The sequence below is a fragment of the Telopea speciosissima genome, chromosome 7 (assembly GCF_018873765.1).
Source record: "Telopea speciosissima isolate NSW1024214 ecotype Mountain lineage chromosome 7, Tspe_v1, whole genome shotgun sequence".
Classification (NCBI taxonomy): Eukaryota; Viridiplantae; Streptophyta; class Magnoliopsida; order Proteales; family Proteaceae; genus Telopea; species Telopea speciosissima.
Genome location: NC_057922.1, coordinates 26,239,644 through 26,261,154, shown reverse-complemented (window position 1 = coordinate 26,261,154; position 21,511 = coordinate 26,239,644). Strand labels below are relative to the sequence as shown.

Here is a 21,511-nt window from a genome sequence, read left to right as displayed (position 1 = left end):
ATAGAATATTCCGGTCTATGACTTAACAGAGTCAGATTATTTTTGCGATTGTTAAATTATTTATTAAATTTCGACCTAGATTCAGAGCCTGTCAGATTCACAGGTGAGACTCAGTTCTATCATGCCACACAGGATCAGAACCACGGTGCATGTACCCAAGGTTCTAAGACTCGGGTCTCGGTGGCATCTCGGCCAAGCCAGAAACAGAGTTGAGTCGAGATCTCGGTGAGTTGGTGCAAATTTTTTTTTTTTGACTCGTACCCCCAACTCTGTGGGTTTTACACATATTTTGGGTCTGAAACTTGGTATCCAGCCTATTTTAGGCCATTTAAACACAATGGCATGCCCAGATTTACCAAAAAACAAGTCCAAATATGAGTTTTACTTTGGACTATAGGTTGGTAGGCGACGAGTCGTACTAAAAGTCTAAAACAACCTACTCTACATATAATTTAGTAAAACTTAGCAAATTTAGCAATCAAAACATTCTAATTAGTACATATCAAATTATCAATCAAAACATTCAAATAAAAAGTACATTACATCAATGTTCACTGAATTTGTTACATAAAATATGATTGAGTAATAAATTCATCCCCACATTGATCCATAAAGAATTCCCATGTCATGGAATTGCTATAGTGTTGCACATAGTATGACACAGCTGCCATATAAGTCTTCTCATCAACATATACCAATCTCCCTATCTTAGGATACATGGGAGGCTGTTGGTATGAAGTGTAAGATCCACTGCTACTGTCATATTGAGTTTGAGGCATGTATGGCTGGTTTGGGACTGGGAATATGTACCCAAAACCTGACCCAGAGCTTTGTCTGTCATACTCAGCTGCTGACTGCCCATACTGACCATAGGCACTATAATCAGAACCGGTGCTCTCATGGCCATAGTCATAGCCATGATGATGCTGAGATGATTGCCATGACTGATGCTCACTAGTAGTATCTATACTGATGCTTCCGAAACTTGCAAGCATGGTGTTCATACTGTTGTCATCATCTTGAGCATCTGACTGATGTGAGTGTTGGCGACCCTTCTTTCTTTTGTATGTTTTAGGGTGGCCACCATGGTCTTGATCTTAAGTGGCATGCGTAAACTGAGACTCACCGGTGAAACGCACAGGGTCCCCCTGCGTTCCCACCTCATACTGGTACTGCTCGCGCATCCCCTCATGACGATCATCATAATAACCGCCACTCGGCATGCCACGACCACCACCACCACCACCATCACCATCACCATTACCACTGTCATCACCACTACCATCATCATCCGCATCAGGACTTCCTACAGCAGGCTCAAAAGGTTTCGGTGACTCTGTATGTGCACGCCCCTCTTGCGACGACATATAATCCTCAACATCAGTGCCGGTTACAGACGCAATGGTGGGGTCGAGCCTACCCCCAGGCTGATCCATATCAGGTGTAACACGATCCCTCACCCACTGGAATAGGGGTCCTCATCGTCATCAGAGTCCTCTTGGCAAATGTTGGACAGTTCAATGGGTTCTTTATCATTGGCCTCAATTCCTTCACGTATGTGCCTCATCCTTAATCTCATATCAGAGCGCACATACACAAGCCGCTCCATGCTCGCTACCCAACCTGCTCCGCCTCTTCAATGTATCAATGAGAATGTATCAATGAGAATGTACTCCAGTTGCGCTCACATCCGGAGGATGAACAAGTTTGTGAGAGCACTCTCACTGCTACCTTCCTCAGGTTGGGTGAACTTGTACCATAAAGCACCCACCAGTCGGCTGCATTACATATATAGAATAGTAAGAATATGTACATTCTAAAGAGATAAAATTATAATTCATAAATGTAAATATGTAATATCATGCCACCTACCAGGGTCTGACTTTTGTCTACCCTCCACTGTAGCTTGTCGACCGAAACTTGTTGAGGCCTCTCTAAAGTATTTGATCTAATTTCAATTTGAGGAATTAGTATTTCCTATTTAGTAATTACATTCATAAACTAACTACCAAAGTACCAAAGTCTCATACTCTCACCTCATCATTGCAAGCAGATTGTGTCTTTGGATTGAGCTCTAACTTCGCAGTAACAATTTGAACTGCCTCTAACAATTCTATGTCTAGCCCAAGATCATGGGAATAGTGATACTTTGGATTCAAATAGTATGCTGGTAAAGTAGACACCACAAATATGATTTGTTAGTGACTTTACTGACTTAATGCCTTTGGGTTTTGAATATGTAAATGTAAAAAAGTTATAACATTTAAAGTGTAAAGGATGTTGAACTCACCAGCTTTATGCAATGGATGACTCAAGTGCTTCTCCCACCGCTCATTTTAAAGTTGGAACTGTTATCCGTCATAATTTGGATAACGTTCCTTGGTCCTACCTCCTCCACCACTTGCTTCAACTCCTTATACAAGTATGATGCATCCTTTACATTATTTGCTGCATCGATGGACTTCAAGAATACAGTCTTTCCATTGCAACTCACCATGAAATTTATGATGGATAGTCTAGTAGGTCCAGTCCAGTCCATCCATCAGCCATAAGAGTAACCCCATATGTCTCCCACATTGGCTTCAAACTATCAATGTAATCTTTCAGCTCCTGTACCTCCTGAGGCAAATATACACTGTATAATTCATGTGGTGAAGGTCCCTTCCATCCTGCACCAGCCCTCCCTGCAGCATCAAGGAATGCATTATAGTATGTTCCTTGTGCTACATTGGCTGGAATTCCATGGTAAAGCATGAACTTGCTGAAGGCTTTTCGTGCTTCCTCTTGTTTACCACCAAATATTTGCGGGATGGTTGGCTGGTAGGCATCTTGTTGCCTAAAAGTTGTGGGATCCTGCTTAAAAATGGGATCTGGAGCTTGTACTCGTGGTCGGGTTTGGGGTAGTGGTATATTTATTGTCCCAATGCTTTTCCTCCTCTCATCTTCTTGTACTAGTGCAGTTGAGCCAGATCCACCAGCTCCTCTTGCTTGCTCATATGTTCTTATATTCTCAAAATGAAAACTTTGTCTACTCTCAGCCAAAGTCTGCTGGTAAATTCTCAATTCAACCTCTGATTGAAACTCACCAGGTGGAGGCCTAATGTCAGTATCATCTCCGCCACGGACCTCTACACCAGTCCTCTCTAGTACTGCCTCATCAAACTTTTGTTGCATTCTTTCCCTCTCAGCTTTCTTTAATCTTCCTCCTTTCAAGTGTTGTGCCATTGTCACTTTCACTTGAACAGAAACATTTGGGCATGAGGCAACATCCTTGCCTGTACCAGACAAGTGTTGCTTTAACCTAGTAGCTCCTCCAGATAGCAACTTCCCACAATAATTGCATTTGGACTTCTTTTTGTCTGCGGACATAGGGACTCCATGTTGTCATGCTATTTCAGACATTGTGTACAAAATGTCTTATATTTTACACTGTTACATAAAAAAGCATGTATTAATAACCATGGATCATTTAAAGTAAGGTATTCAAGACTTAAAGTATGCTATTCATAACTCTTAAACGTAATGTCAAGCAACTAGACCTATGAAATAACTATCTCTTATTTATCCCCTAACCCTAGTATTTATTTCTTAATTAAAAATAATATTTTGAATTTTTTTTAAAAATATTTCTAACTTAAAGTATAAGAAAAATATAATGTAATGATGTATTTGACACCATTTCAAGTTGAATATTATGCACATATGTTGTACATAATTTTCCATAAGCAACAAGTATTTTTCCTTCATATTATATATATTTTATAAATTTTTATAATATATTTATTAAATCTGAAAAATAAAATAATTTTTTTAATGGGTGAAAATAAAAAATTAATCCATGGGGTTGTAGAGCATCCCAAGTTGTTTAACATATATCAAATTCATTTTCAAACAATCACTATTCATCCTATTTTTTTCATTTTCTTTTTTCAAATAAATCATTTATATTTCCAGAAATTATAATAAAAAATTTAATAACTGAAAAATAAATCCGACTCCATCAAGTGATAGATCGGGCAAAGATGTTTAACATATATCAAAACCACATGAATCTAACAAGTATTACACAAATTTTTTTGAAAAAAATAGATTTGGGAAAAATTAGAAAATACCTTTGAAATCCTACAAATAGGTGATGATTTGGAGGTGAATCTGCACTTTACCACTTGAATGTCACTTCAAACATCATAATCCACCAAAGATTTGAGAGAAATAGGAAGAGATTTAAGAGAGAGAGAGCTCTTGGAGTGTTTTTCTCTAAACTTTAGAGAGCTTTGGACAATTTTCGAGTTCTGTACATTGCTCTCTTTTTAAAAAATGGGCATATGGGCATATGGGTCATGAAAACTGGGTAAAAAACTATATAACTCGATACCGAGATCTCGATCTCGGCGAGATATTGAAATTTTATAACTAAAAAAAACAGAGAAATGGCAATCAAGACTTGGCCGAGATCTCGCCGAGATCTCGGCAAGATATTGCAGTTTTAGGAACCGACTCCCATCTCGACTCGCTATCTCAAGAAACTGAGAAACTCGGCGAGATCTCGCGAGTTCTCGAACCATGCATGTACCAATGGAGGCTACACTCAAGGTTCACACAGGCAACTCAAACCTAAGGACGAGGCAGCTAAGATGGGCATAGATGGATCAGGCTTGTCTGACACAATGGAAGCCATGAGTTTGGGAGAGAGTAGAGGATCTCTGCATTGGCGTGCACCATCCTTCATAGGAGAGAGCCACAATCTAGCACATCATGGTGATAGTGGCTTCAAGAGCGTCGGTTCAACATCACATGCTTGGTATGGTAGATATGTTGGTGGACCATCCTTCAAGAGGACCGGTTCAGCATTTGGCTATGAGGGCGGCCATGGTGGTGGTCATGGTGGATTTTATACTTCATCCCCAACATTGAGCATGGAGATGGACCAGGTGCTGGGTCATCTTTCATCGACAACATATTCTCGTATCCGACCCAACCATTTGTGTCGGCTCCACCCAATTATAGTCTCAGTAAGCCATTCCCTAGGTTGGGTTGTTGATGATGCAGATTATAGGTGGGTTATCATGGACTTACAGAACAACTGGGCACAAGATATGTCATGGAATACATATGTGCTGCATTCGGAGGAGCATCACCGACATTTTCAGTGGTACACACCTCATGGATTAGACCCGCCAAGAAACTCCATGTGGTAGTGAGTGGTGAGTGTTGTATACTTGTATTTTACCAACCTAATGTATGTTTTGATTGTTTCAATTGCATATTTACATTTCTTGTAGCTATATTATATGTAGTCAGTATTTAAAACAAAGCTAGTGTACAACAACATTCAGCATACACTAGCAAACTTGGGTCCAAATCGCAATTACCATTTTTGGTGTTTTTTTTTTTTTGTGTGAAACTAATTCCATGAATAGGTGTAAGATGGTCATAATAGGCAGCACAAAAAAAATGGTCAAAAAACTATTGTTTTGATCCTCGAAACCTAGGTTTCGAATTTAGCCCAGAAAATTTCCAGGTTTCAGCCAAAACCTAGCATATTTCGGTTTCAACCAGGGTCGAAACTAGCCTCAAAACCGATACTAAGAACCATGCCCACAGGCCCCATCAGATACTGAAGCATAGTCTGACAACAACAAAAACCTAATCAAAGTGGAAACAACAACCATAGAACAAGTCTGGATGCAATAACCTACCATTTCATCTATCATACAAGGGGATTTATAAACATTAGAATCCCCCCCCCCTTTTTGGGAAAAGTCTACCCTTCTTTCTGCCATTGCAAAATCTATAAATTTCTATCTCTAAAGGAAGAATAAACAAGAGCAAGCTTTTCCCTAATCCCCTTGCTATTGCTTCCCCTCAACGTCTAGAGTGTTGTGTGATCAACGTATTCCTTTAAACTTAAAGAAAAATTTTATAGAACAGTCATACGACTGGCTATAATGTATGGTGTGGAACGTTGGGAAATTAAGAAGAATCATATAGATAAAATCACTGTAGCAGAAATGAAGATGTTGAGATGGATGTGTGTCAAAACTAGGAAGGATAAAGGAGGAATGATCAAATTAGAGCTGATTTGGGAGTCACTCCGATACATGATAAGCTACGAGAAAGTCATTAGAGGTGGCATGGTTATGTTCAACGGAGGCCTTTAGATGCTCCAGTACGGAGGAATGATTTGATTCAGATTGAAGGAGCTCAAAGAACTAGGGACAGACCTAAAATGATTCTGGGAGAAGTAGTGAAGAAAGACCTGCATAGCTTAGGCCTCGTATCAAGTATGACCTCGAATAGAGTTGATTGGAGGGTAAGAATCCATGTAACTGACCCCATTTAGTTGGATAAGGCTAAGTTGTTGTTGAATATTCATCAAAAAATAAACAGTACACAATAAATCAGCGTAAACTTGTGAAGTGTCAACAAGGTGTGATGTTGCCTTAAACCCAAGAAAAAGCCTGGACGCTAGGCAGTGCCTTGACAACTATAGATTAATTCAGTGGTTTCCATGGTCTCTTTTTTTTTTTTTTTAATCCTATATATCTTAGTATTATGTTTTCTCATTGTTTAAGCAGAATCCTCCCACCACAATATGAATGAAGCAATTAGTAACGTTCTCATGTTATCTACATACGAGAATCCAAAATGGATGCTGTTCATATTGGATAGCACCTTTTCAGTGTCAATTTTGTTTAGGACGCTTCAATAAGCCACATCCTTTTTGCATCTCAATGAAATAGTTCTCTTTCCATTCCATGATCTTGAATCTAACAATCATCCTCAGCCAAGGAGATTCACTTATTGAAACTTAATCATACCTAGAGAACTGTTTCAACTTTCACGAAGTTTATTGCCAATACTACAGATAATACAATTCATGAATTCCTTGGGATCATGATCAAACTCCTTGTCACAAACAAATCCTTAAATCACGGAGTTGTCCAAATGAATGTAGAAACCCAAGAGTTCAGAGGGGGTTGCAGGACCTAACAGATTTGAGGTTCAGTTCATTGACATGGGGATTTTATTTTTCCGACATTTTCATCGTCCAATGAGGAGCTTCTCAGTGGACAACCATCTTAAGCTATCCCTAATTAAAACCTCCTCCACACAATTTTTGGTCATGGAAATACAAGGAATGGCAAAAGGTTCTCCTAACTAACAAAATATTGTTTTTGTTATTCTTCTTGTCATTTGATTCTGTTCAAGCGTTAATGGAAAAGGTAACTACAGTTATCAGTGAAAATATTATTACTGAAATAGAGCCTCTTAATAGGATTTCCAAATTCAGTTGCCAAAGACACCTCAGCTCCTCAGTATTACATCGTCTGCAACACCAAATAAAACACGAGTCCTTGATATAATCACTTCATCAGCCAAATGTTGTCTTGCCACCAGAACATATGTTTTGTAGGCAACAAAACAAGTCATTTCCATATGGTGTAAATAATTTTTAATAGGATCATCCATTTTCTCCACCAGTCCTCAATCTTTATTGTTTATGGTCAAGTGGTCAACCATCCCATAATGGGAGAGGGTTATTGAAGCCAACCTAAGAAGAGAAACTACTATTTCAGAGAACCAATTTGGTTTTATGCCAGGTAGATCTACGACAAAAGCTATCTACTTACTTAGGAGGCTCATGGAAAGATTTAGAATCTGCAACAAAGATCTCCATATGGTCTTTATTGACCTAGAAAAATCTTATGACAGAGTCCCTCGAGACGTAATCTAGCATGTGTTAGAGAAGAGAGGGGTGTCAAGTAAGTATGTGAAAATAGTTAAAGATATGTACGATGGAATGGTAACTAGTGTGAGAACCGTGAGAGGTCAAGGTAGTGATTTCCCAATTACACTTGGGCTACATCAAGGATCAGCTTTAAGCCCTTATTTGTTTGCATTTACCATGGATGATTTAACTAGGGACATTCAAAATGAGATTCCTTGGTATATGTTTTTTTTTTATGATATTGTTTTGATGGATGAGACAAAAATAGGGATTAATGCTAAATTGGAGTTATGAAGATCAACCTTGGAATCAAGATGTTTTAAGACAAGTAGAACGAAGACAGAGTATATGGTGTGTAACTTTAGTTACACTAAGATAGACAACGAAATGCTGAAAATTGATCAAAGAGATATACCGCCAAGTGATTACTTTAGATATTTGGGCTAAATAAAGAAGGTAATATTGAGGATGATGCTTCACAGAGAATTAAAATAGGATGGGTGAGATGAAGAAGGGCGCCCGGAGTGTTGTGTGATCGACACATTAATTTAAAGCTTAAAGGAAAATTTTATAGGACAGTCGTACAACCGGCTATGATGTATGATACAGAATGTTGGGCAATTAAGAAGCGTCATATAGATAAACTAAATATACCGGAGATGAGGATGTTGAGATGGATGTGTGGAAAAAGTAGAAAGGATAAAGTAAGGAATGACCATATTAGAACTGAGTTGAGAGTGGCCCCGATACATGATAAGCTTCGGGTAAGTCGTTTGAGGTGGCATGGGCCGCATGGCCATGTTCAACCAAGGCCTTGGAACGCCCCAGTGCAGAAGAGTGATTTGGTTCAGATTGAAGGAACTAAAAGAGCTAGGGGCAGGCCTAAAATGACTCTAGGAGAAGTAGTGAGAAAAGGCATGAATAGTTTAGGCCTTGTATCAGGTATGACCTCAAATAGAACTGTTTGGAGAGCAAGGATCCATGTAGCTAACCCCATTTAGTTGGGATAAGGCTTAGTTGTTATTGTTGTGGTGGTCAACCCTCTGGAGTTCTAGCCTGATCAGTTGGCTTTCTCCCCCACCCTAGTTGATTTCTCTCATTGGCGTGTACCCTATACCAACACTATGCCTTTAAGCAACCAAAAAAGACCTTCAACCAATTTTCGAGAACTCGTTTCGTTTCGGTGTTTCGGGCTGACCGAAATATTCGAAATTTCGGATATTTCGATCGAAATTTTGTATTTTTCCTGGTATGTTTCGGTAGGTCATTTCGGTGGGTTTTAGGCCAAGTTAAGGCCTGAAACTTCATAGAAACCCTATTTTAGGCTATATAAACACATTTAAATGTTCACATTGCAAAAATAGTCACCCAAAATGGTGTTTTGGATTTGCACCATTGATTGGCAATGTACGGTCGAACCCTAATGTATAACTTAGTTAATTACACATACACATTGTACATTAAACAGGTAAATTGACTTGGAAGTTGGAACTAAGTTGGAAACATAATAAGTCATAAATCATAATGTTAAGTACATAAGACATTAAGTCAATAATAAGACAATAACAAGTTAACAACTTAAGAGTTAAGAAGATGATATCAAAAATTCAAAATCACAATATCCCCCATTGTCCCCTACAAGCCAAGTAGTCATCATTCATCAAGTGACTCAAATGTTTGAAGCAGAAAAATAAAAAAAATATATATATACCAAAAAAAATTTCGACACCGTGAAGTTGTAGATCGGCTTCCGGTGTCTAACATATATTAATTTCATCACAAACAAACATATTGATCATGCATTTCCCTTAAAAAAACAAATTTTGACAAGATGGTTTTACCTGGAATAGTGGAAAGGCTTCACAGATGTGCTAAGAAGTTTGAATCTTGTATTCTCCAAGTGGTTCCAGCGTAGATGCGGCAAGGATTTGAATGAGAAGTGAAAGAATGAAGAAGAAAAGAGCAAAAACCAAAAACCAGAGCTGTTGTGTAGTCTCGGTCGAAATTTCGACCGAGACTGACGAAATATGAACATTTATATGAAGTCATTTTGAGGCATCTTTTGATATCTCACGAGATATAGAAAATATCTCGAGATATCGCGAAATGCTCGAAATATCGCTCGAGATATTGTATTTTTTGGTTTCGAAGTCACATTTCGTCTCGACCAGCTCGAGATATTCGAAATTTCCGAAATCTCGACCGAGATTTCGCGAGATTTTGAACATTGCCTTCAACTAGCAAGAAAGCTACCCCGCCCAGATTTCTACTTACAAGTTGAGAGATTTAATTCATGAAGTATTCAATAAAGAGAATGCGAGTGAAAAAAGACTTGAACAAGACAATAGATGATGCACTAATTGCACCTCCTGATACTAAGAACTCGAGTGCCAACTGTTGCTACAGTGTTATAAATAAGAGTTATCTGGTCACTCTAGGAGTTGAGAAAAACCTCTCCAACTCTAGCGCTTTTTTTTAAAATGCAACCCTAGTTATGTGATGTATTAAGAACAATAGAGATTTTATTTTGAGTTTAGTATGGATATTCTTTAAAATAGTTTCTGAGTTTCTCTTTGAAAACCCTTTTTCTTCCCCACATCTTGAGCAAGAAGTTCATGCCTTGTTACTTTTTCTGCATCCTTAGTTCTCTCTTTGTGAGTAACATAAACCAGTTCTCTCTCTCTTTCCTGGGCATATTTGCAGTGATTAAGGTTATCCAACCCCATCCTGCACCATTGCTTAATTTTGTCCACCAACTGTCTACTGCTACAGGAGAAGATAGATTTGTAGATATGAGTATATGACTAGGTTTGATTTACATTATCCATCCTACATCAGAACTCCTCATTGAACTTACCAAATTGAGAAAAGGCTTCATAGTTAGAGACCCCGTGTTGGAATAGATAAACAATGATATGAGGTGAAGTCAAGTGATGAATCTGGTTAAGCAGGAACTCTTATCACCTACCTTCAAGTTCAAGGGTAGCTTTTGAACTGTGCAAAAATTGGAGATCATGGAAGTAGATTGAAGTATTCAAATAAAAGAAACTTTTTCGCTCTAATACCAGAAGTGGTTTAGCTTACAAGGTTAAACTAGCCCTAAAACTGGAAACATGGTTCTGATTTACAGGCTGGCCCTGAAAATCACCAACAAACAAACAGGGATTGGCCCTGGAAAGTCGACATACAGGCTTGGAACTGTAGATTGAATGATAAAGACATAGGAAAAAGCCTGTGAAAAACTGGTAAACCACTCAGATCATGGGAAAAATAATCTAGATCTCGAGAGGCGTCTTCAAGGAGAGAGAAAGGCTCTCGGTGGACCATGGCGGAACCACTGAGAGCAGGAAGAAGGGTGATGGTGGTGGGAGATGCAAACGGAGAAGAGAGAGAGTCTCGGGTTTGGTGGTGGAGGCGCTAAGTCAAGAAAGGGAGAGAGAGGGTCTGCGATTAAGGTTTCAGAACTTCTGCTCTGATACCATGTGGATTTGGGTGAATGTGACTTGTGTCTAATGGGACACAGGCCAGCTTTATTTATAATATGGAGGAGAACAATCTAGAATGAGTACAAGACCAAAATACCCCTATAAGACAATTCTACACTTGTACCCATATTACAACACTCTTCAATGTGATGAAATCATTTTCTGTCATTGCGATAAAAAATAAAAGGACTCTGTTTATCCATGTTTTCGTAGTACAATGAACATTCAGAGGATCCTAAAAATGCAAAAGAATATATTGGTTGCTAATTAATAAAAATCAAGTAAGAAGGATCACCACTACTGACCACTAGACTTAAGACTTATGTAGTTAGACTGAAACTACAATAATACTCTCTTATTGACGCAAAACAATTAAGAAGTAAGGCACAGCCTAAGCTAATTCTCCCAATATGTGGACCTGGTTGTTGGTCTCTGATATTTACCAAGACATCTCATGGCTGATTCATCAAAATAGTCATGAATCAGCATTAGATTTTAAAAGCAATTTTTTTGTAATGAGGAATAGCAAATAGTTGTCACGGCACTAGGCAAACCAAGGCATTGGGGGGGGGGGGGCATGGACGCAAGGTGACACCAACAAGGTGACCAAAACGCCCACCTAAACGACCAAGGAGACACTAGTTGTAAAGGCGTCTGGATACCAAGGCGGTCACCTAGGCAACGCCTTGACAACTATGATTTAATTTGCCTAATATTGATTTTAAGCTTGTATTTGAACATAGCATCATAACCATCCTACCCACTCGAGAAGAATGTCTAATCACTTGAATATTTCATCATTGAACCGATAAAAAGGTAACAAGCAATAAAGCAGACTTGGATTTGCTAACATTAGATTCAATCTTGGGAACATGCAGAATTTAAATAAGTAAGACAATCTAAGACATTTGTTCATGAATCACCAGGACTTTTTATCCAAATAGAGGTTAATGATATCTTATTAGTAAAATAACTTGCACGAAACATATTAAAATGAGAAATAAGAAAAAGATAAGGGTACAAACTACTTCGTAAAACAGGAAAAAATCACTTACTGATCTGGTACCAATGGAGTTGTTTTTACTTTTGGCTGCACAACATGTCCAATGGCAAACATTCCACCTCCGTTTATACCACCCAAGCAGTGAGCAAACATCTTTCTCACTTTACCTGCCGAAGCTAGCTGTGATATCATGGATGTATTTGTTTGTCCAAAACCAAGTATTCCATCAAGAGTTGCATCAGATGAATCTGTGCCACTAGATTGTGGAACACCACACCTAACACAGAAACATAAAGAAAACTACATAAACAGCACAACAAGGAAATCTTCAAACTACAGGAAACAATGCCAATTTAAAAAAAAAAATGAAAAGACAGCCTATTATAAAGAGATATCCATCAGAACTTTAAACAAAGAATAAAAGAGAAGAAAAATTAAGAGACAATGTAGAGGTTTAAGAGAAAGTAATAGACATCATCTAGTAGTGCTTCATATATATAAGGTGGATCCGAAGAACAGCTTGGATGGGTCTTAAGGAAGTTGACCTGAGAACATCTTGTCCTGAAGACTTAGAGGTAAATGAGAATCGGTCTTCAAGAGATCTTTCTCTGATAGCTCAACCAACCCCATTCACAAGAAAGGGTTGATTATTCCATTTAGAAGATTGTTTTTTTCCTTCCAAAGAAAATGCATAAGCAGTGTTTTAATCAACGAGCAGATATAATAAGACTAGAGTTAAGTGCATAGCATATGACTCCCAAAAGTTTGTCCTATCTACAAACTAATGAAGAATGCTAAGGATACCTTGCATATTACAAAAGTCAGGAGGTTTTCAAACAACTTGGCCACATATTTCGATCATATGATAGTTCCATTTCGTATGTTGAATAGTTTGTTGTCAGATATCCCTCGTCATAAGGATGTGGGAACCACATTGTTTTCCGCATTCAGAACCCATAATCTCTCCAGGAGAGTCTCTGAGTCACTTGTTTGAAATTTACTTGAAGTCCCACAACAGAATCAGATATATTCTGTTTCTTCAGTCCCCCTACTGCAGGATCTGGGAGGGGCAAATGTATGCAGCCTTACCCCTTGCTTCGCAGGAGAGTCCGTTTCCAAGATCATTCTCTCATATATCCTAAATCTATGATCCTTTGTTTTTTTTTCTGATTCCGTAATCTACCTAAAGCAAAATCCATCTAATACAGTCACAATGGCAGCTCCCATATCACTAAGTTCCATCCACACTGGCAATTGCCAGCAACAAATTTTGATTCTCCTGCAATAATGCTACCTCAATCTTGTGTTCACTTACCAAATTCCTCACCTGGTCTCTGCAGAGGGAGGAAAATCGACCACAGACGTTTAACATGAATATCATTGGGTTCTGCAGGTATGTGACTACAGATAAATCTTTGATCTAGAAATAGTTAAACACCAAGACTTTCTTTCCCCTACACTCAAGTGGATGAACTTGTTTTTTGTATTTTTTTTTTAAATCCATGTTTTCTGCTATCAGGGTATCAAGTATGATTTCAAAAAGAGCTGATTGGAGGGCAAGGATCCATGTAGCCGACCCCATTTAGTTGGGATAAGACTGAGTTGTTGTTGTTTTCTGCTATCGGGGGAAAAGGGCAACTTTTTATGATGAGTAAGATAAAATGCATTTTGTTCCATTAGTAAGGATCTTTTCTTATTGATCCAAAAAATAAAGAGAAATAGAGCTGATTGGAACCCGCAATGGTGGGAGCCTCATGCACTGGGTACACCTTTTTTTTAGAGCTGATCGGAACAATTGAGGAAAGAAAGAGATTGGTGGCCCCTTTCGCCCAGAGGACATCGTCTATTGATCCAAAAAATAAAGAGAAATAGAGTTCACTTTATGGTAGGTCAGATTTTTAAAGTAAACGATAAGAGGGATTCAACCACAAAAATTATTTTTTCCTTGTTCTTTTCATTTTCCCCAACAAAAACCTCACCTCAAAATGGGTTAAGCAGTTGAACTTGCTCAATTCCCAGCTCCCAATATTCATGCATTTTCATGTTCGAGTATCATAGTAATAATTTAGACACTTGAAATACAGCTGAAATATATTAGAGATGCAGCACATATCCAGATCATCTTCTACTGTTAATAATATTAGCCTGGGATTTTTTTTTGTTTTTTTTTGGGTGCTCAGCCTAGGAGGACTTGAAATGCATATATTCATATGTTTATGTGTATACTTGATAAGGAAGCAAAGTCTAAGAAAAAGTCCAACAATATACAACATCAATGGGAATTACTGACATACTGCTGCAAATGTAATAGAATGACAGAAGTACGCCATACCCAAAGACAACAGTCCCATTAGAGAGTGTAGTCTGTCGGTTACCGGACACTTGACCGTATTGTATAACATCTCTGACATAGTATCCAGCGGTTGCACTCCCGTCTTGATACTCCACACTAAATGCACAGTACATTTTATTGGTGCATCTAGGAACAGGGCTCTGAGAAGCGAGGTAGCAAAAATCTTGATCACAGGTAATCACTTCTCCAGTTGCAGAGGCTTTTGGATCATATGTCTTGAGTTCTAGCTGTACAACATGAATACAACACATAATTGAGAGAAAAAAAAATGTGAAATGATGCTGAACCAAGAATTTCAAGGACTGAAGGGTGGATCAAGACAGAAGACATAAAGCATAAGGACAAGCATACACCGAGAACGTTTTTTGTTGGACAATTGGTGCAGTCGACGCAATTGACCCAAAGAATGTCGCTTCCTGTATCGACTAGTACATAATAAACCTTTGGAGGAGACCCAATGGCAAGTTTAGTATAGTAAGTCCTACGACAACCAACAGATCCACCAGAACCCACAACACATACATGTCATTGTCATTGAATAAAAAGATATAAAAACAACTTACGCAATTACCATGGCAATGAAGAAAATTGATGTGAAGAAATAAATATAATTATAATAAAATTTAGTATAAAATGAAGAAAAGATAGAAACTACCCTCCTACCCGTAGAATCTAAATAATATACAAAAAAAAAAAAAAAAGTGGCATTTGACAATTACCAAAACAAAAAAAAAGAAAGTGCCATTTGACAAAGATATCTCAAATATGAAGAATAGAAAATCAAATTGGCTCCATTCAAAATAAAAAAAAACCGAATTCTTCAAGAGTCTTCTACTCATCGAGTCAAAACAACATCCACAGAAAATAACGTTTAAACAATCCAAAATTTGATGTCGGAAAATCACATTGACATGAAATGAAATAAAAAATGTAAGTGATGAATCGGTAACAAACCCAAGATCTTTAGGATCGCTGTTTCCACCCAGGGGGAGATCTATGTCGGAGTACAGGAACCGACGGTGACGGCGCCCATCATGAGCTTTGACATCTCTCAGAGACAGCTCCTGACCCGCAAATTTGTGATACACGTTGAAAACTCCAGAAGCAGAGACACTGGAGACCTCAAACAGAATCAAAATGGAGAGCCCACATATCCATCTTCTGACATCCATTCCTCCGCTTTTTTTTCTTCTTTTTCCTTTCTAGTTTTATTCACATAGAGATAGAGAAGCCGGGGCAATAGGGGCCCCGGGGAATGACAGAAGTTGGATCGGGAAGGGAGGAGAGGGAATTAGAGATGAATAAAATAGAGGAAATGAGGACAGAGACGACCACAGAATTGGGTACTCTCCGCTCGTCCTCCAGTAGCAAACACCTGTTCATTACTAATAATAGAATATTAGAAACACAAACCAAACGATGCTTTCCCTCTTCTTTTCCCCTTTTTCTCTGTTCCCTTTTCCTTCATCAGCTCTTAAAAGCCCAGATCACTATTTTTCATGGAATTGCAGTAACTTCACAGAAGAATCTGAACAGACCATTGACATCCAAAAGACCGTAAAATTTGATTAGAACAGGAGCAGAGAATCGAATTGAATCTACCTCCTTCATTATGTGGGGAAGGCGAATGCAAATAATCAGGAAGATGATGTAGCCGGAAGCGAAGGGATCAAGAACAACCGCCATTGTTTCAACGTAACAACCACGACGGTTCAACTAAAACGAAAATAGGTTCACTTGTACCAGGAACACTTTAACACAACGATCTTTAGATTTAATCCATTTTAAAGGATTGTAGTGTCGAAGAGTTCATGCCTTTCTTTCTTTTGTGTGCAGACTTCTGATGCATGGAACAGGTAGATGGGGACTACTGCGATAAAACAAACACACAATATACGTGCGTGGGCGGCAAGGGATAATACGGCCGCGTGGCAGTGTACAAAGTGTGAGGCATTGTGTGGCAATGTACCGCATGTATAAAATGATGTGTTGTGATCATGGTTCGTGATCTCGGTATCGGCTGGATTGGATCGGATTGGTCAATATGAATTGGGAACGGATCAGAATCTCCCAAATTCGGACAAATATGACACTTTTATCCCTGTTTTCTTATTAAAAAGTTAAATTTTTTATGTTTTTACCCCTATCTGTATAGCTGGATCGAATCGGTATATTCGATCCGGCCAAAATCGACCGATCCGATCCGATACCTCAAACCATGAGGTTCTTTTAATAGTGGTTTGGTGACATAGCAGATATGTGTGTCACGTGCGGAGATGACTAGGATGTGTATGGTATGTGTTTGCATGTATATGACATGTATGCCATGCATGTTGATGCATTATGGATGGCATGACATGCATATTGATGATGATGATGATGAGCTGCATGGGTGCATGATACAACATGTATGGTAATGATGATATGATGTCATGCAAGTATGGTGATGACATGATGGATGCTCTCATATATGATGCGTGCATGGAGGTAGGGCTGCAATAGGGTCAGGTTGGGCTGAGCTTTTTAAAACCCCAATCCCACCCTGAGTCCCCGTCGTTGGGCCCAAACCCGTCCTGACCCTGACTCTGACTCGGGGCCTAAAAACCCTGACCCTGACGGGCCAAGCCCAGCCCAAGCCTACCCTAATTGGGTTGGGCTGGGCCTGGCTGACCTGACCCTAACCCTGGCTCCTTGCAAGTCTGTCAAACTATAACTTGATTCGACCAATGTTCCACGTTCGTTACATGGAGGTTCTCATTAGTTTGAATAGGTGTTGTTTAGAATTCTTATGTATCTTATCATGATTTGAATATTTTGTGGAAACCTTGCCTTTAGGTCTCTTGAGCCTGGGAAAAAATTAGGGAGGGGGAAGGGTGGGAGGTTTGTGTTCAATGAATTTTCCTTGGGCTCAAATTGATGAAGGCATTTAGAGTGTTATAGAGGATGTTCAAGTAGTTATTGCAAAAAGTTCTTGTGTTAGAGAAAAACATATGATCTCTGTTGTGTTATTCGGTAAGACATCTTTCATTGTTCATTCTCAGATACAATCTAATAAATGTGTAGTTTCTAAACACAAGCTTCTGTTGAACTTTCAGATAGTGATTTTTCTTGCTATAATATCTGGTCTGTTGGTACTAAGGTTCTAAAACTGGGATCTCGGTACCAACTTGGTATTGGGAAATACCGAGTCGAGTCGAGATCTCAGCGAGTTGGTACATTTTTTTTTTCCGACTCGAAGCCTCATCTCGGTGGGTTTTAGACCTAGTTTGGGTTTGAAACTTAGTATTCAGCCTATGCTATATAAACACAATGACACTATCATATTTTGCAAAAACAAAGTCCAAATATGGGTTTCACTTCAGATCATAGGTTGGTAGGCGTCGAGGGCGACGCCGTACTAAAATATCCTACTCTACATATAGTTTAGTAATAGAAAGCAATCAAAACATTCAATTAATGTAAAACAATTTAAATAAACATTAGAAATGTTAAAGTGTATAATACATCAATCTTTAAACAAATGTTACATAAAATATGATATGTTAATGTATTCAACCCCAATCATATCCACATAGAATTCCCATGTCATAGTGTTGCTGTAGTTTTGCACATAGTTTGTCATAGTACTCATATAAGTGTTGTCATCAACATATTCCAACTCCCCTATCCTAGGGTATAGAAGAGGCAGAGGCGGTTGGGTTGAGGCATGAGATCTACTACTACTGTCATATTGAGACATGCATGGGTATGGTTGATTTGGGACTAGGAATATGGGCCCAAAAGCAGACCCAGTGCTATGATTGTCAAAACTCATGTGTTGACTACCCAAACTGATCAAACTCGGTGAGATATGGACAAGATGCCTCACAAAAAGGGTTCAAAACGAGATATCGAACCAAGACCCAAGATCTCGGCGAGATATGGACAGGATGCCTCACAAAAAGGGTTCAAAACAAGATCTCGGCAAGATCTCATACTTTTGAAACTCGACTTAGTTTCATCTCGATTTTTCAAAAAATCGAGAAACTCGATGAGATCTCGCGAGTTCTCGAACTATGGTTGGCACTTGATGCAGTATTCTAGTCACCTAATAGAGGAAGATCGAAAGGAACCCAATAGAGGAAGATCTACAATTTTGATATGACTCAGATTAATATATAATGTCATATTATCATAATATATATATAATTAGGGTCAAAATCAGAGTCGGGCTGGGCCCGAGGCCTCAACCCTGGCCTGACCAGACCCTGACTCAAGGCCAGGAATTTCAAGTCCTAACCCACCCTTAAGGCCATTAATCTTTAGCCCAGGTCCTATTCGGGCTCAGGGTAAGCCAGGACGGTTTCGGGCCAACAGGGCCAAACTTGCAGCCCTACATGGAGGTATGATGACATATGTATGTGGTCATGCATGCATGCATGAGGTGGCATGTTGATATGGTAATCATGTATGTGTTTTTTTCCTTTTTTTTTGGTTAAAGATGGTGATCATGTATGTGAGAGTATGTTGGATGGTGTCATGGGTATGGCATGTGATGGTTGATTATATGTTCATACATACACGATGAGTGTCAAGGATGAAGTGGCAATGAAGATGCATTGGGTGGCAGCCACTTGGGCCACAAGCATGCAGCCATGGCAGTATGGCACGATGGCATGCACACTGAGGCAGCCACACTCGGCAACTGCATGCAAGGCAGCGACACGGCACCTTGCCAAGCCGCATGCTGGCAAGGGGCATGGCTGGGTGGCAGGCCCGCAGAGGGCCCCATGGGCGGGTGTGCCATGTCGGGATAGTATGTTTTAGCTTTAGGGCTTATGGTTCCGGGCTTGAAAATCGGCTAAGCATTGTGCTTTCACCAATTGTTCGATGCAATTTACCCCCAAAAAAATATTTGTTCGATGTAATGCCTCAATTTTTTTATTTTGGTGTAAACACCTCAACCCGCCTATATTGAGGGGATGGGGAAATTTATTCATATAATGTGTGGAGTACACACGGGAAAAATAGATATATTTTCTGAATTCATGGATTGGAGTTAGGTCAAACTGTCCTATATGCAACAGATAAAGTCCTCCTAATCAAGGAATCAGCACTCAGCAATATTGTTATTTTTCCTTGAAACAAAGCTTAAAGTATAAGATACAAAATAGGAAGACAAATATATGACGTCCTCAAGAATAGACTTCAAAGACAAAGGGGTTGCTGCAATACCACCTTGCGAAAGAGAGATAACACCCTTGATGCAATGTCTGAATCAGGCTGCGAAATTGCTCAAAAACAATGCTTCGGTAATGCGTCTATTTTACTCAATGCAACATATAGGCGATTGGGTTCCAGAATTATGTTATTCGTCGGATTGGGATTAGAATTCGGATCGAACCATCTTGAAAAAGGCGCACTAGGGGATGAGAGTTTGGCGGAAATTATGCTCCCGCTAGATCATCAATGGTCCGTGTAGATGTAGTGATGTTATAATGTGCGATGCTCCATAGAAATTTCCTTACTAACAGGCATGTAGAGATGTACTTCAATTGCATTAAAAGATTCTATTCATGATGATCTGGGTCGTCCATTTCACTTCTGATCCAACGGAACACGTTGTGAGACCTATTTCAATCGGTTTGCGTTCTTTCTGCACTTTTAGTTACTAAAGCTATAGTTTCAAAGCAGGGTTTTACTCCACGGTGAGATCATAAATATGGGTTCGAGAGAGCTCTTTCTCATGCAAACCTGTTGATCTGGTGCGGCGCGAGTGTATGAAATATTGACACAGATTCCATTTACTTCATTGGAATCTTCTCCCCATCTACTTGATGGAAGAGCTTCGACGCAATTAGTGACAATCCAACGGCCCAAATCTTAGTCAGCCGGAATTGTGGCACACAAACCATCACTACATCTAATTGTGGCACGCAAAATATCATGAAAATTGTCTGAGATGCCCAAATTGCCCCTCAAAATTCTTTTAGCTGTAAGTAATTAGGACATTCCAAGTCCAAATTTGGTTGGTTCAAATTGCATAATTTCTAGAAAAAACGTAAAGAATATTGTGGAAGTGTTTGAGTGAGTTGAAAATACCCCAATTGCCTAGATTTTGAAGGAGAAGCATGAACCATGGAAGAAGAACTCGAGCGAAATCTGTCGAAACGATTGAGTTAACTCGGTTTCACAGGTTTCCAAGACGAGTTGAAAGGTGATTTTAAAAAATCCAGGGTTTCGATCGAAATTCGATGGTTTCGACTGAGATGTTGGTAATTAATTTTGCAAGTTTTGACACTTATGCCCATCGAAACTTGGGGAAACCTAGCTCGAAACCAGTATAAATACTTAAGTATGCCAGTAAATGTTTTTGTATTTGTATTTCATTTACTTAAGATATTATTCATAAATAACTAAATACTCCCCTATTTGAATCCAATAAAAGTAGTTAAAAAATCAAATTTTAAAAAGAAAAAAAGTCAACTTCCCAGTCCAAGAACAAAAACTGGATTTTCGATGATAGGTGTAATTTTTAACTTTCTAATATTGGGGTTTTGAAATTCCATAAATCCTAATATGGTAAAACATTGCTAAAACCCAAAAATACTGTAAAATATTCATTTGTTTTGATGTCCAAAACAATATTTTCATTCTGAGTGATCTTGACAGCATTTGCGTACACCAAATTAAGTTTGACCGATACATAACTCCTTCAATATAAACTAGATTTAAGCAATCTTGGACTTGTTGGAAAACTATCAAAACAAAGCTTTCTAACAAATCCAAGATTGCTTAAATCTAATTTATATTGAAGGTGTTATGTTCCGGTCAAACCTTAGTCGATACCAGATCCAAGAACAATATACAATATCAAACTTGGATCAAAACCCCAAGTATTATTTTTAGTGTTCTCTATGTGAAACTAATGCATGGATTGGATTTAAAATGTCAAAAAT

General features: G+C 38.8%; 1 protein-coding gene across 2 annotated transcripts in view; it reads right to left on the bottom strand.

Moving 5' to 3' along the window:
• The window catches only part of LOC122666773 (aspartic proteinase 36-like), a 65,335-nt gene extending 49,143 nt beyond the window's left edge, over positions 1-16,192 (bottom strand). The window contains exons 1-4 of one of the 2 annotated variants that reach the window (XM_043862843.1): positions 15,528-16,192; positions 14,925-15,054; positions 14,553-14,800; positions 12,273-12,497 (exon numbers count right to left, since the gene is read on the bottom strand). In XM_043862843.1, the coding sequence (XP_043718778.1) occupies positions 12,273-12,497; positions 14,553-14,800; positions 14,925-15,054; positions 15,528-15,745 (821 nt within the window). In that variant the 5' untranslated portion in view covers positions 15,746-16,192. The remainder of the gene's footprint in view (positions 1-12,272; positions 12,498-14,552; positions 14,801-14,924; positions 15,055-15,527) is intronic. The other variant, XM_043862842.1, reaches the window with a different exon arrangement.
• Positions 16,193-21,511: the final 5,319 nt, after the last annotated feature.